The following is a 14,915-nucleotide window of genomic DNA, read 5'->3' on the forward strand; positions in this document are numbered from 1 at the left end:
AATAGCTGTTCCTTGCATGTTTAATACTAAAGAAAAAGGGAAAAAAACCCTTTCTATATCAGAATGACACTGCTACTCCTTTCCTTCTTACAGCCAGCACTGGAGAAAGAGCATTTTTTTCAGGATTATTTGTTAGATTTTTCTGAGTAGAACTGTCCTAGAGACGTGTTCAGGTCTGTCCTCCTTGTGCAGTAAATGCATCTCTTCAAGAGGATGGACTGAGGATGAGCTAGTTTGATTCAGCAAGATGTTGCAATCAGTGCTGACTGCCTGCACTGCCCTCACTGGCAGTTGTGGATTTATTAGTGAGGTCATGGGGTGGGAGGTGCCTAAGGTAGAAGAAAGTTCAGTTAGCCCATCAGACATAAGCCGGTGCACTCACATTCCTGCCTGCAGCCAGGGTTGATTAGCCAATGTACTTTCTCCACACCTACACAAGTTTTCTGTCTTGAATCCAGTAGCCCAGGGTGGCTCTGCTTTGGTGTTTTGTGACCCAGAAATGGAGTGGCTGATTCTTTAGCACAGAGGGATGTGGAAATTCTCTTCTTGGGTCCCATTTATTTCAGCAGCTGGAGTTAAAGATCACCTACGTGGGTATTTCCCCAGAAAATACCAGCTTGGATCTTCTCATTCTGAAATGCATTTATGCTCCTTGATGTTTGCAGTGGTTTCTGCACGTGCAAAGGAGTTCAGCACCCAGTGAAGCAGGAATTCCCAGATTGGCACTTTGCTGAGATGAGCAGCTGTCGGGGTGCCCGTGCTGCATAGTTGTGTGTTGTCTGAGAAGTAACTGCTCTGTATCACTAACGTTCAACCCTTTGCACCACTTTTCTCACAGACTCTGTGGCAGTTACCCCCAGGAGATCATAGTTCCTGCCTGGATCACAGATAAAGAGCTAGAGAGTGTGGCAAGCTTTCGGTCCTGGAAACGTATCCCTGCTGTTGTGTACAGGTGAGGCCCTTGCAGGTGGAACAGCTTTCACTGGCTGTAAATGGGGTGTTCTAGCAAATTAAAGCTGCAGTAATTTGTAACTGGGAATTCTGGCTTGTAATGAAAGATATGCAGGGTCCTCTGGGCCCCAAATGTGCCCTCACTGGGCTTGACAGGCTTAAGCAAAAGTGTTAAAGGTATTTAAAAGTATTATTTTAATCATTTATTCAAAGTAAAGTGAGGTCTGGCTTGCATCTTGCTGTGTTTTTGGGTGTGTAACATGGTATGGAGGGATACAGCATGAAGGCCCAGGAGCTGCTATGGTAGAGTTGGAAAACTAGGCTGGGAAGAGGCAACAAAACCCAGCCCAGTCCCCTCGGTGCTGCCTGGTGGAGTGATCCCTAAGCTGATCCACCCCAGGACTCTGACTGGGGTGAGGTGCTGCTGTTCCACTTCAGAAGGATCTCAGAACTGCTGTAGAGAAGAGGACCTTGGAACAAAACACAGACCACGCTTGGGGTTCAGATACCAAGCAAGGATGACAGGGGACCTCTTGCAGGAGAAAATGTTCTGAGCTGTATTTAGCTGCCAGCACAGAGTGACCTGCTAGGCCTGATAGCTTGGGCTCTTTGTGTGATACCCATATATCTATTGGTTTTCACCTAATCAAAGCTCCAAGAAGTGTGAGACAGCAGCACACATTGGCCCTTGTCAAGCCATAAATGAGGCTGAGGCAGATTTCCTACACGTTCCCTCTGGATGGGAATAATGGTTTGTGTCTTTTAATTCCGCACACATGCAGTAGGAGCACTCAGCATTTGCATCTTCTGCGAGTCATTCCTAGGGCAATCACCTCAGTTGAGATGGATTTTACTTCTTTTTTAATATGAAAATGAAAAAATGTAAGATGAAGATGTCAGCACAGCTGAAGAAATGATAAATGGCATCTCTGGGTATGTTTTCTCTAATTCTCATCTGGATAATACTCAGCCTGCAGTATAAGCAAGGACAAATACCAAAATTATTTAGGGGAGATATAAAATGCAAATTACCAAAGAATGTGCTTGCTCTATCTACATATTTTAGATGGTTTTAAGCAGACTGTCTCTTTCTTAGATTGAGTCCAGTAGTTCTTCAGAGCAAAATTGCTTTCCTGAGATATTGGGTTTTAGCAGCTTCTTTACCAAGAAATACATTTCAGCATCTGTTTGTTTTGTTGTTTTTTTTTCCAAATATTCTGGAACCTGTAATTCAATACCATGACCACTTTCCTGGAGTAGTTATCCTCCCACAAATGTACAAAATCTCTTTTAAAAAATCAGATGACAAAGGGATTACAAAGGTAACAACTACTGATAATTCCATTAAGCCTGCTGAGCCGCCCATTCCTCCTGAGGAGAGAAGGGAAAAGCTGTTCTCTGAGGGGCAAGCTAAATTTAGAGAGCAGTAAATTTGACAAATTCATTCGCCCTGGGTTGGAGGAGCAAGTGTACAAGAGTTAAGAGTAGGCCACCAAACATTATTTACCTGGCTTTAAGAGTTCTTGTTCTGTGAAAGGAGAACAAATTAGCCTGCAGCAGCAGAGCAGTCCCTGCAAATCCTCCTGCCTTGTCTCCTTTTCCTTCCAAATAACAGGGGGAGGGGGGAGGGAATTTAGTATAGGCTCTGCCCAAATATTGAGAAATTGCTCCATCCTCTGTTCAGCAGTGTGAGGAAGGAAAATGCTTTCCAGCGTATGCTGAGTCTTTAAGGCTTGAGGTGCTTTTTTTATTATGGTAGCACATATAAGTATGTATATTTTTTTTTTTATATATATAAAAGAGAATAGTGAAATTGATATATGGGTTTGTGTTCAATTTTGAACAGCACATTTCAGGCCACTTTGTGCCTTTTATGGTGTCACACAACTGGGGGACCTCTCACCTGCCCACACAGGTAGCACAGGGGAGCATCCCCCCTCTTCCCACCACCTGAGCTCCAGGCCCATCACCAAAGAAGTCACCTTCCTAGTGTTCTTGGGTACAGTGTGTGTTTGGGGGGTCTGTAGAGAGTCATGTGAACATTCCAAAGACCTCATGGACTGGAGTTGTTTAATCCCTGGCGTTCCATTTTCTGCCTTCCTGACAAGACTGTGTATGTGAATTTGCTGCATTGTTTTCCATTTGTAATCTTAAAATCGGTGGGAGAAAAATTTTTCTCTTTTTTGATTTTTTTTCCTTACCTTGATGTTTGGTAATAGATTTTTTTTTTCTTTCAGACATTCAGTGCATTATTCTGTGCTCTGATAGGACTCATAGCAGCTAGTGGTTGATGAGCCGTGTGATTGGAAACCCATGTATAGTTTTCTCTATATATATGCTGCCATAAAAATAGCTTTTTTCTTACTTTTGGAAGAGTAAGGGACAAAAGCTTGTTCAGTTTTTTTTAATCTATTGAAAATGGTCTTTAATCTAATGAAAATGGTAAAAAAAAAAAAAAGTAATACAGATCTTTTAAAATTTAACCAGTAACTTACCTCAGATACTGAACACTGGGACAGAGAGAGACCAGAGACACTTGGCAGCAGCCCCCTCACTGTCTGCTCATGTGAGGCATTTGAGAGCTCTGACAGGGTGTACAGGCTGAAGAGCTGAGCGGGCTGGATTCAGAGGCAAACTTCCAAAACACTTGTGATGGGTCTGTCAGGAGCATTGCTTCTATTTTGTGATCCCCTTTCTAGAAAAATCTCAGACCCAGCTTCTGCAGTTTTTCACTTGACAACTTTTTAAACCTAGGCAGGTGTTTATGTAGAGAAATCTGGCCTGTAATGTGACTTTTGGAGCTCGTCTCTTTGATCCCAAAAAAATCAATGTTAGGGAAAAGCCGTTTTGTGGCTTAGAGGATTTATTGTTGTAGTCAAAGGTTGCTTGAACACAAGGAGAATTAAGCATGTGCAGAGGTGTCCCAGACATCATACAGTTACTCAGTGCTTTGTAGTTAACCTCCTGGTGATTTACTGTTTCATTTCTGTAGGAAGGCTGCATGTTGTGTCTCTGGAGGGTTAGGAAATTTGCCATGGAGGCTTTGCTTTAGGTTTTTTTCTTTTTTTGGTTCCTGAGAGCTGAGTGACACCATCTTAGCCCCAGGTCTGTCTCTAGGGACCTCAGAATCACACTGAAACAGTTGGCAGGTTTTTGTTCCCCTGGCCAGGCTGGCTGGAATGAGTGTGATTCCTCAGAACTCCAACATCACCCTAAATAGAATTATTTGCCCATTTCTGCTGGTACATCTGAACATCACGTGTTTGTGCAGGCTTAAGAGCGCAAGGGCTTCACAGCTACTAATGAACTCAGCTTTGGGCATAATGGTTCCTTTTTGTTCGTGGTGTAAATGGGTGGCAAGAACCTGGAGATGAAAATATAACAGTTTATGAACCTATGAAAATGATTCTGCAGGCAGGTAGGGATGAAATCTGAGGGAACATATGGAAAACCAGACGAGCTTAACCGAGTGTTGAAAATAGATTTCTTACATTTATGGTGATGGTTTGTTTTCTTTTGTCACTTCTGCAAGCGTAGCGGGGAGCTGGGTGGCCTTTCAGTGATTGGCAGGTATTTTTTGCTGAACTAATTTGCTATCAACAGAGCTGGTTCTGGAAGGGCATTAATTCCAGCAGGAACACGTTTGCCTCTGCACGCCATCGGCCAGCGCCTGCTGGAAGTGCCCTGGCGTGCAGGTGCCTTTGCCTCAGTTAATCCAGTGGGTCAGTTCCTTCCTCTCGGTGAAGGAATTTGATATGAAATAATTGCAAAAGAGCTATGAAAACTGCTCAAAGTACTGTGTCACGACCTATTGTATAATTTTTGGCAGCAGGGAGCCTTAACCCCTCGTCGGAGGAGCAGCACCAGGCAGCCGCCCGCTGCTCTGCCCAGTGGTGACAGCACCAAGGGGGTGCTGGGCAGCACCCAACGTGGGCCTGACAGCTCTGACAATGAGTTATAAACCCCCTTGTCACACCTCCACAGACATTGATTAGAGTGGTGAGAGGAAAAGAAATGCAGCTTTGTAGCTTTGGCAGGGCTTTCTTCCCACTCAGGACTGTCCAGGACAACTGTTTAAATTTGCTCAAAAACTCTGCTGGCCCTCACCATTCTGGGCAGTGGCTTTTTTGGAGGGGATGAACCAGCTTTGGGTTGTCACAAAGCTGAGATGGACAGTTTGTTTGCAGGAAACTGGCCATCTCAAATCCTTTGCTGCATCACAGCATATAGGGACTGGAATTGGCATGTGCAGACTATAAATAAGGTGTTCTGGTGTGGCTCCAAGCAGCATTGTCTGGAGGCACCTTTTCCTTAAAGGCATGGACACCTGCAGGCTGTTGAAATGGAGAAGAACATGTGGATAAGTGGCAGGGTATTTCAGGTGGGACATGAGGCAGGGAGTAAACACTTTGAGGTGTCCCATTCCTCAGAGCTCTTGACTCTCTGTGCAGCCTGAGAGAAGTTGTGTCTCTTCTCTGCTTTGGCCACCCCACCTCATAGCCACAGCCAGGCTTCCTTCTTGCTGAGGCCCTCTGAGTCCAGGGTGCTGCTGGTGAAGGAGAACATGGTTAATGCCAGATGTAAACACTCCAGTGAACAGGGAATTACATTCTCTTGGCAGCAGTGGGATGTGCCAGCGTGGAGGCAATAGGTGAAATTACAATGACAATATGTTTCAATACTCCTTGTTATAATAGTTGGAAGAGACCTTCAAGATTATAATGTCCAGCTGTTAATCCATCACTGCCAGGTCAGCAGGTTCTGGTTGGAAGAGAGACAACCATAGATTATAGGGGAAGGTTTTAAAATCTTTTTCAGAGTATGTTTGCAGTGGCTGGGTACGTTTTCATTATTTCAGATTGTCCTTTGCATAGGACAAGAAGCCAGGTCAAATTTAAGAGAAGAACTACCAACTCTTCAGACACTTTACTTTTAGAAAAGCTGATTTTATTTATTTTTTTAATGTGACTTCCCAGAAGATATCTACATTCAAGTTAGGTCCTTCTGTTATCTCTCTGACACTTTTTTATTGATAGACTGATCTCCCTCCTCCATTTGTGAGTGAAACTGAAGTTTATCAGTATATATAGAGTGTGCTTGCAATTTATAACACATTTTAGAAGAAAAATAGTTAAAATGCAGTATTTTCTTTTTCAGTGCTACTTTGGTGTCTGTAGCAGAATTTACTTGCTTGTGGACTTAGTATTAATTACCAGCCTGGCATCACACTGGTGCTTACATGTAAGAGCTGCTGTTGCTCTTAATCAGCTCGTTGGTGCTCCTCTGGTAGATCCAGCTGGTGTTTGAGAGGCAACAGATGAACCACTACCCAGAGAGGGCTAGAGAAGACCCACATGTAGAGGAGCAGCAGCTGAAAAGGGGGTGGCAGAGCCACTCCTTTCCAACAGAAGCTAATAGCTAGCTGCAGATGTTTAGCATCCTGAGACACAAAAAGCTCTAGCTAGTGACATGATACTTAAAACAAACCAGCTTCTGGATACAGTTCTGCAGCGCTCAAGGGCTGTCCCCAGTGATAATGGGGTGATGCCTAGAAATGGCTATCACAGAGCAGAGTAAGGGTTTGGGTTACCATTGGCATCATCAGACAGGTGTGCCAAATTCTGCCAGTATTTCCTACCAAGATTGTAGCATTCTTCAGATTTAATTAGTGGGATGTTTTGATTTTAAAAATCTCATCCAGAAGTGAATCTGTGGCTTTATTCCTGTCTTCTAGCTTTAAAATGAGTTACATTGATCTTTCCTATTTACTCTGGTATGACAGCAGCAGACCTGACTACCCAGCAGGTGTTGAAAACCTCTTTGCTGCCTCGTCTGCCGTTCCCGAATGTTTCCTGGCATTCACTGGCCAACAGGCAACAATACTGAGCAAGAAAATGCTTTGTTTTCTCTACTGACCTCAGCTTTGACTTTACCTTTCAGTGCCTGTGTGGTGATAGTCAGCATTTTGAAGGGAAGCACGTGGGATACATTGCCACTGAACTGCAGGTTGAGGATAGCTGTGAACCACAGAGAGGTCCCCAGTTGAGTGCACCGTTTAATTTTACAGATCCCAGCATGGTGGGGTTGGAAGGGACTTCTGGACATCATCTCGTCCAGCCCCCTACTCCAGCAGGTCACCTACAGCAGGGTGCCCAGGGTCACATCCAGAAAGGGTTTGGAGTCTCTCCCGAGCCGGAGACTCCACAGCCTCTCTGGGCAGCCTGCTCCAGGCTCTACCACCTACACAGCAAAGGAATTTTTCCTCTATTTGTCATGCCCTCTGTGTTTTTCATCCTGATTCTTCAAGTTATGCATCACGTTCCTTTTTATTCTGTTCTTCCTCAGGCACCAGAGCAATGGAGCAGTTATTTCTCGCTGTGGACAGCCCGAGGTCAGCTGGTGGGGCTGGAGGAATGCAGATGATGAACACCTTGTCCAGTCTGTAGCCAAAGCCTGTGCCTCAGATTCGAGGTCCAACAGTAACAAATTAATGAATGGAAATTGTTCCAGAGATTTCTCCAATGGCGGGGACCTCTCTGATGTGGAATTTGGTACGTTTATCACCCTTTCTTTTCTGTAATGGGCAAAGCTTTATATAAAGGCTCAGTCTCTTACAGGTGCTGTAACAGATTCAATCCTTTGTATTTAACCAGTTCTGCAGTTTCTGTAGGGGCAGTGCATGTGCATTGTGAATCACTGTTGGAAACACTCCCAGAAGGCTCCTTTCAGCTACTCACCAGTTGCATGTCCTCTTCCCCAGATTCCTCCATCTCTAATGCTTCAGGAGCAGAGAGTTTGGCAATACAGCCTCAGAAGCTTTTGATCTTGGACGCACGATCTTACGCAGCAGCTGTGGCAAACAGAGCCAAAGGGGGGGGCTGTGAGTGCCCAGGTAAGCAGCATTTCTCCTCAGCTCCCCATCAAACCAAGCAAGAGGTTTCCCTCAACCATCGTTACACCGATATTTAACAGGCTGCGTGGATGCAAGGACTGTTCACCTACACGAGAGTTCTGGATTGTTGTAGCAGCCCTTCAAAAGGGCAGGTTTAGCTGTTAAATCTCTTTCTCAGAGCATGAACCCAGCTGGTAACAGTGCTCAGTAAATGCTGAGCTGTGTGGAATATGCTGATTACCTTCCCCTGCTGAGTCAAATATGTAAACCAGAGCGAGACAAAGGTGTCCAGTGTGCTAGTGTCTAAAAAAAAAACCTGAAAAAAACTTGTAAAAATCCACAGGATAATAATATTCAAGAATGGTTGTGCAGAGTACAACTTTTCAGCAGTCCTTCTAAAGCTGAAATGTTTTTCAGCATTTATATCCTAACCCACAGCATCTGAAACCCTGGTTCATCTTGGATTTGTAACACATTTGCAGTTACCACTCTGTATTCTTTGGCACTTGTAAATTGTTGGTATTACAAACAAGATATTATTTTGTGGTTACTATTGGATATGAATGCAGCCTGTTAAAATTCCATGGGTGGAAAGTCTTGAAAAAAAATACCAGACCAAAAAACTGTAGATAAGATAAAGCTTTTTTGACCATATATTCTTGTTTTGCTCTTTGCTGCCCTGATTGCACTTTGATATGTAGACACCAGTGAGAAAAGTTGACTTTTCCATTGAACACCTCAAAACTACAAAAAAACTCCTCATCAGAGAATAAAATCTGAAAACAGAAAAGCAGAGTATACAGGAAGTTTAGTTTTCTCCCTATATATTGGCCCCAAGTTTCCAAACAGCGTGTCTCCTTTAAAGAAACTTGACTTGCGTTAAGTGCCCCCTTTTTTACTGACATGTTTTCTCCAGGTAGTGTCAGGTTTGCTTTGTTCTCTCTGTGTAAAAAGAGCTCATTTATATTGTGCTTTATTTTATATATAACATAAATCAGTGGGAAAAAAAAAAGCTTGAATTTTTTGATGCTGTCAGTTGCTTCTGACTGGAGTTACATAGTCCTTTGCTGACAGGTTGTTCAGTTTGGACCAGAATTTGTCGTGCTGATAAACAGTTAAAAAAGTCAAAGGATATAAAAATCTTTTACGAGACCCCTCAATATTGCATATAAACATATATCCCACATGCTGAGTCCCAATGAATCCTTTTTTTATTATGGAACACCCATAAACTATCAGTTAAATGTTGTTCATGCCTCACAGTCTCTGACGGTGCTTCTCAGTCATTTTAAAACCATTCTGTAAGCTCAAGCACAGTGATATCACTGTTCCCCTAGGTTTGTGCTCTGCTTTTTGTAATGTGATGTGAAATACTGAAAATAAATACACCAGCACTTTGCTAACTCCTTCCTGTTTTGCTGTGCTGTGGTGTAATGTCTGGAATACCTGCCCAAATCCAAGGGCTAGTTTCTCTGTACAGAATATTCATAAACAGATTATTTCATCTGTCCACGGTTGTTGTTCTTACAAAAAAGCTTCTTTTAGAAATTAATGTAGCTCTTAGTTTCTTCCCTTTTCCTTTGTCCCTGCAGAATATTATCCCAACTGTGAAGTGGTGTTCATGGGGATGGCAAATATTCATTCCATCCGGAAGAGCTTTCAGTCGCTGCGTTTGCTCTGCACACAGATGCCAGACCCAGGAAAGTAAGTGGATGTTTGGTGGGTTTTGCCTTTGTTCATGTTTCTGCAAGTGCTGATTTGTAAACTGGAATTCAGTGATGACTTTCCTGTGTAATAACACTAATCTGTGTTTTCATTTCTGTGGAGCTGGAGCTGAAGGAAGTCATTGGATTATTGTCATTGAATGTCTGAGATGTAGCCTTGAGTATTGATACTAGAACTTTACTCCTTTCAGATGGGCTTCTAATTGCTAGCACTTAGGCTTACCTGCTGTTCTCAGTTCTTTAATCTTTACAGCTTGACTCTACTTCAGAAAATTTTATCAGTGTTCCATGTTCATCACACATTTATAGAGTCATTTCAGGAGACGTATTTCACAGCCCTCCAATGTTGTGGATAAGCAGCCTTTAATGGCCCATCATCTCTGGAGCTTCTAAGGTTGGGCCTTCATTAGGACACTGTAGTTGCACCACTTCCCTGTGATGCTAAGAGTCCTGCATAGTTTCAGACTAGATCCAGAATGGCATCCTTACTAAACTGGACATGTAGGTCTTTTTGCATTGGAGATTCTTAAGATCCCTACAGCACCCCTTGTAAAGCTCTAAGTAGTGATTCCCCAGAAGTGCTTACATTGCCCATGGCTGGTGATGTGTTATGCTCTTGTCTGGAAAAGTGTTATTTAAGCTTCCTGCAAGTCTTTCACAGCAAAGCAGGTACCAGAGATTGGCTGTTCCTCCAGTGGGTTTTCTTACAAATCTGGGAAAGTGTTAACGAGGCATAAATGAAAAATAGTCAAGAATGACATTCACAGCTTATTAAAATAGGAGCTTTGACTGGAGAAATTCAAAGGTCCAAACCTGGAAGGATTTTGAAGGAGCAAAAAACTGTCTTCTCTTGTTTTCCTCTAGCTGGTTATCAGCTCTGGAAAGTACCAAGTGGCTGCAGCACTTGTCTGTGCTCCTGAAGTCGGCGCTGCTGGTGGTTCATGCCGTGGACCGCGACCAGCGGCCGGTCCTGGTGCACTGCTCAGACGGCTGGGACCGGACCCCCCAGATCGTGGCACTGGCCAAACTGCTGCTCGATCCCTATTACAGGACCACAGAGGTTTGTAAACCACCCCTCAGCACGTGAGGCAGTTACTGAGTGTGGGACCTGTCCTGAGGAGGTCTGTCTATAGGTGATTTCAGTTTTTTGTACTGGAAGAGGAGTTTACCAACAGTAGTCTGCAGATGCAGTTCCATATAGGTGTAACCAGAGTCTGACTGCCAAGCAGATTGTCTTCCCCCTGTGCTGTCACTGTTTCCCCATATTTCACTTAGGAGTACCTAGTACAAAGTGCTGTGCTGCAGTTTCCATTACACCGTTGAAGGTTCTCGGCCAGCTGTTGATACAAAGCCTTCCTCTTCTCTAGCTTTCCCAACTGCCTGTTTTCCCAGTTTCACATTCTGCTTGTCTTCTGTCAGTTATATTTCTCTGAGTTTTTCAGCCTGAATTTCTTTTTTTCCCCTGTCACTTTTCAGCATTGTGTGATATGTGATGGCTGGAGTCCAGCTGGCAGCCCACATGCAAGATGCCTTTGTTGTCTAGAACAGAAGCATATGTCTGACCACTTAAAAGCCTTGGACACATGAGGACTAGGAGTTTAAACTGTAGCAATGCCTTTTGGATGAAATTGTGGAAACGTCTTAGAGCCTTTTTCACATGGGTTCTGGAAGTGGGCATCCATCAGGTCAAAACATAAGGCTCTGTCCTTGGCCTAGAACCTCCTCCTGGTCCCTCCTCAGTGTTCTGTCCTTCCTCTTCCAAGTGCAGAGTTCTTCTGTACACACCCTTTGCCTGCCTTCTTGTCACCACCACATCAGAGGAAGCCACAAACTGTAGTTATCTATACAAGGATCAGAAATATTTATGAAAATGAATCTTCAGCAGTGTCACATTTCAAGCTTTTCAGCTATCAGCTATTATTTTTGCTCTAATTACAACCTTAGACAATAAGCATGCTCTACAATTTTCCTTCCCACTAAGAATCAAAACCTTCTGAACCTGTGATGGGTTTTAGGTCCTGTAAGATGTGTCCCATTCAGGAGCTCATTTAGGCACTGTTTGGAAATGTCCTTGGTGTTTGCATGAGAAATGACACGACTCAACCTTTGATCAACCTTGTGACTGTGCTGCATTTGGTGTATGCATAGGCAAGCACTCTGAGCGTGGGTGTCCTCCTGTGGATGAATTGTTTTCTTTTGTGATGGACAAGATCTGCCCATCACTTTCTAGGGAGAGCTTTAAGGTTTCCTCTCCTGTCCAAATTGTTGGTTATAGTTTTGATCAAGATGAAGTTCCTACTCTCACCTGCCTGCCCAAGATAGGTCTTATGTCAGGATCTTCCCTGCCAGTCGCTGAGGACTGAACCTGCCTTATTCCCTTTCTGTTCACGTAGGTTTGGAAATTAATATCTGTCCTGATTTTATTGTGCAGCATTTCCAAGCACAGAGGCATTAGGCAGAGCAGTAAAGATAAGTAATGAGGCCAGTGCTGAAGGGAAATAAGGGTGAGGACACAGTAATAAGGTGATTCCCACAAGTCTCAGGCAGTCTTACAAAATGGACCCAAAGAGAAAGACGAACTTTTCATCTGTGCTTTCCTTTCTGCAGGGTTTCCAGGTGCTAGTGGAGACGGAGTGGCTGGATTTTGGCCACAAGTTTGCAGATCGCTGTGGCCATGGTGAGAATTCGGATGACCTAAATGAGCGCTGCCCAGTGTTTTTACAGTGGCTGGACTGCGTCCATCAGCTCCAGAGGCAGTTCCCTTGCTCTTTCGAGTTTAACGAAGCATTCCTTGTGAGTTGTGGCTTGAGAGATTGCTGTTTTATAGACTGCTTCTAAACCAGTACCCAGTAGTTACATAGTGTAGAGCCCCGAGGGGTTTCTGATTTCCCCACCTGTCTGTGATGTGCTGCAGCCTGATAAAGGTAACGGGAAAACTGCCCAGACACAGGAGGCAAAAGTACTTGTGTGCTTCATGGGACCCAAGCTCTGTTCACTCACAGGACAGAAGCAGGACCCTTAAGGACTTCTTTTAGACTTTCAAAAAAACAAATAATGTGAACTTAATAGTCTCAAAGAGGTGCTGAAATAACTCGGTACAATACATCCACATAGCATGAAAAAAAAAAGTTGCTGGCAATATAAACTTCCCCCTATGATCTTGTTTTGTCTTGAAGATGACTCCTCCAAAAACAACCTGCACTGTACCTTTCCATTAATTTTTTTCCATTTCTTTGCTGAAAACGTGCAGGATACATGAGCTGAGTTTATTTTCTGTTGAAGTGGACAGCTCTTCTATTAGAAATTTGTCTAGGATGATGCAAATCTGTTCTCAAGGCCGGAAGCAGGTCTCTGGGAAGGTGGCAGTCACTGACTGCAGGAGTAGCAACACGAAGAATAAAAGTTTTTATGCAATGTCTGATTCACTCAGATTTAAAGCACATTCCTGTGATTGTGGCTGACTTGAATTACCACTTGCCAGCTCAGCCATGTAACCGAGTACGTGCACGGTCCTGGCCGAGGTCAGTTGTGAAATGAGATCCAAGAGGTTGTAGCTGGCTTCACAGCACACTGCTGAGCTACAGGAGCTGTGTGTGAACCTACCCTCAGTATCCTGGCCTCCCTAATTTGTTAGGGTGTTGAAGTACTCGTCTTCATTTCAACATCTGAATAATCCCAAGGAAGCTATTTGTACGTTTAACTTTAAGTTCATTTTAAGTGGTTTTTGTATACTGGGACCCCAGGCTGGAGAGAATAATGCTCAGAATTTCTGTGCTGCATTAATACTTTGTAACAGAGGTATTGTGGTTTTGTGATTCTCTCCTACAGCCCTATGACTTTGAATCAGCAAGACTTTTATGCTTGATTATGAGCAAGTACCTTGTCTATATATTTTATATTATTTCCTGAATTGTTTTAGTTGTGATTTTAAAAGGTTCTGCTATGCTTGAAGTCTTTTTGCAATTAGTTTATAAGGAGGTATGCAGAAAAGGTGAGGTGTATTTGTGTCTCAGCCTTTAGGAAGGGGCTGTATTGCCCTGCAAAGGAAGGGCTTGCTGCTTCTGAAGCCTGAATGTTGATTCTCCCATTAAGCTGATACCTTCTGCCATCTGACAATACTTGTCTTGCTTTGTGCAGGTGAAGTTGGTGCAGCACACCTACTCTTGCCTCTTTGGTACATTCCTGTGCAACAATGCGAAAGAGAGAGGAGAAAAACACACTCAGGAACGGACCTGTTCTGTCTGGTCTTTGCTGCGGGCAGCAAACAAAGCCTTCAAAAACCTGCTCTACTCCTCCCAGTCCGAATCTGTATGTATCCCACATCCCCACCGCGCGGGGAGGGTCCCTCAGGGGCTCCCAGGTACCGTGTTCTCCAGAGCGTGCACCTTAGGAGAACCCCCCAGCTCGCAGCAGTGGGGAGTGTCATGAGTTAATGCTCATCACCAGCACAGTGCAGAGCCAGGCACTGCCAGAAAAGCACACTCTGCTCTCCTCCTCGAGGTTTGCCTTTGAACACTCTGTTCAGTCTGACTTTCCAAGCCTTGCGTTAAGTTTGCTGATATTTGAGGAATGTCAAAGGCAACCTCAGAAATTTCTTGGTGCTGGAAATGTATTTGCTGTAACTGTTTGGCTTTGTTTTTCCTAATGGAAAGCATTTCAGTGTTTGACAAATGGACCTTTCTAGAAAACTAAGTTCTGTCAGAGGAGTGTCATAAAGCTGCACACAGACCTAGAAGCTGTGTCTATATTAATCTTTAAATCTAAACAGGAAAAGTAACTGGGATTATTTAGCATATCTTTGTTTCTCTTCCACATTTTCAGTTTGGCTTTTCCATAGCAGCTCTCTGAAGCCTCTGGGAAGGGAGCTCACAGTTACCTTTTTGTGTTTCTGATAAAAAGGCCTGTAAGGAATTGAGGGCTGTGGTGTGGTGGGTGTGGGGACAGACAGTCAATCATCAAATGCCATCAAGATTAGGACAGCAAAAACTTTATTTAAACAAATATTTAAACTCTTTTTGTTTATAAAAAGCATCAGATACCATAAAACTCAACTGTAAGGACTACGCAGCAGTTCTGCATATGATAGATGTGCCTTTTAATTGTTCCTTAGAGTAAAAGTTCAAGGCCGGCTTAGTAGGAGAGAGTTTATGGCTATGAAAAGATTGATTTTATACTCACATCAGCCCTCGATGGCTGGCTGGCTCCCCAGGATGCCCAGCGTGCTTTTACTGCAGTGTTTAAAAGGTGTCCCTGCCATGTAGCCACATCTGTTACAACCCATAGTCACTTAAGAGCAGCATCCATCAAACCAAGGCGCCCCACAGCCCTCCCTCTGCCCTGCAGCAGGA

The 14,915-nt window shown here is 43.8% G+C and overlaps 1 protein-coding gene across 1 annotated transcript in view; it reads left to right on the forward strand.

Moving 5' to 3' along the window:
* Positions 1–14,915, forward strand: part of MTMR3 (myotubularin related protein 3) — a gene marked incomplete at its 3' end in the record, with an annotated part of 34,492 nt that overhangs the window by 18,796 nt on the left and 781 nt on the right. Inside the window, exons 8-14 of the mRNA XM_008940996.1 lie at positions 839–952; positions 7,297–7,502; positions 7,712–7,843; positions 9,436–9,547; positions 10,432–10,627; positions 12,175–12,360; positions 13,705–13,875. Coding sequence (XP_008939244.1) covers positions 839–952; positions 7,297–7,502; positions 7,712–7,843; positions 9,436–9,547; positions 10,432–10,627; positions 12,175–12,360; positions 13,705–13,875 — 1,117 coding nt within the window. The remainder of the gene's footprint in view (positions 1–838; positions 953–7,296; positions 7,503–7,711; positions 7,844–9,435; positions 9,548–10,431; positions 10,628–12,174; positions 12,361–13,704; positions 13,876–14,915) is intronic.

The sequence above is a fragment of the Merops nubicus genome, unplaced genomic scaffold, assembly GCF_000691845.1.
Source record: "Merops nubicus isolate BGI_N331 unplaced genomic scaffold, ASM69184v1 scaffold26275, whole genome shotgun sequence".
Taxonomy (NCBI): domain Eukaryota; kingdom Metazoa; phylum Chordata; class Aves; order Coraciiformes; family Meropidae; genus Merops; species Merops nubicus.